The 1,025-nt window shown below is 43.7% G+C and overlaps 1 protein-coding gene across 2 annotated transcripts in view; it reads left to right on the forward strand.

Moving 5' to 3' along the window:
* The window catches only part of actr3b (actin related protein 3B), a 17,254-nt gene continuing 16,229 nt past the window's right edge, over positions 1 to 1,025 (forward strand). Inside the window, exon 1 of one of the 2 annotated variants that reach the window (XM_008402209.2) lies at positions 1 to 456. In XM_008402209.2, the coding sequence (XP_008400431.1) occupies positions 413 to 456 (44 nt within the window). In that variant the 5' untranslated portion in view covers positions 1 to 412. The remainder of the gene's footprint in view (positions 457 to 1,025) is intronic. The other variant, XM_008402208.2, reaches the window with a different exon arrangement.

A 1,025-nucleotide genomic window follows, 5' to 3' on the forward strand; every position in this document is an offset into this window, starting at 1 on the left:
TAATTCATTGATTATTAATACATTCATCATTTAATATTATAAGTAATCCTTAATTGTTTCCATCAATATTTTTTCACTGGATTATTTTCATGGCTGACAGACAAAACCAACAACAAGCAACGTTTCACTACGTAAGATATCATCATCATCATCATCATCATCATCCTCTGAACGGGCTCTGACTCCGGGACTTTTGGCCCTCCTGGCAGCACCTGAACGCATCACCTCTCCTGTTACCGCGGGGTTCGGCAGAGGGGGTTCTGGGTTCTGCCTTCGACCCGGAAGTGCTCCTATTACACACGCACTCGCATCGCAAGGACGCTTTCCTCATCAATCCAGCACCCATCGACACTCAGCGCGCAGTGCGGCGTGGACCGGACCAGACCGAACCGAACCGAACCGGGACCGCGACATGACCCTGCAGCTGCCGCCGTGCGTGATAGACTGCGGGACTGGGTGAGGACACCCGCACAGAGGACAGAGTGACATCACGAGAGACAGTTCTGCAGGCGCGTTGTTTTAGGTTCCGTTAAAGGGACCGTAACCAGAATCAGCTGGGAGTGACGTCATTACAACAACAACAAGCTCATTGGTTCAGGCTGGTTCCGCTGGGTCGGAACCACAGTATTTCCCGGGTATTCAGTTTATTCGCCACACAATTGAATAAATTCCACAATGAGCTCGTTTTACTAGATAACAGATCATAACTACAGTTACAGAAGAAGCTGTTTAAATCAAATTCATACATTTTGATTAGAAAGAAACATCATCCAGTTCTCAAACCCTGAACAGATCATGTTGCCTCAGAACAGAAAATCCTACAAGTGATCACAAATGTATAAATAAAGCAATTTAATCTTTAATCTTTTTTTAAAGTGCAGATGAGTTTCAACCCTTTGAATCTCGTCGAGCTCATTACAAACCTTTGGACCCTCCAAGCAAAAGTTTGGAGGGTCCTTATTCTTACAATATATGTCTTGTAAGAATAAGTTTTTTTATTTTCTTTTTTTTTACATGGATGATAA

The sequence above is a fragment of the Poecilia reticulata genome, unplaced genomic scaffold (genome assembly GCF_000633615.1).
Source record: "Poecilia reticulata strain Guanapo unplaced genomic scaffold, Guppy_female_1.0+MT scaffold_190, whole genome shotgun sequence".
NCBI classification, from domain to species: Eukaryota; Metazoa; Chordata; class Actinopteri; order Cyprinodontiformes; family Poeciliidae; genus Poecilia; species Poecilia reticulata.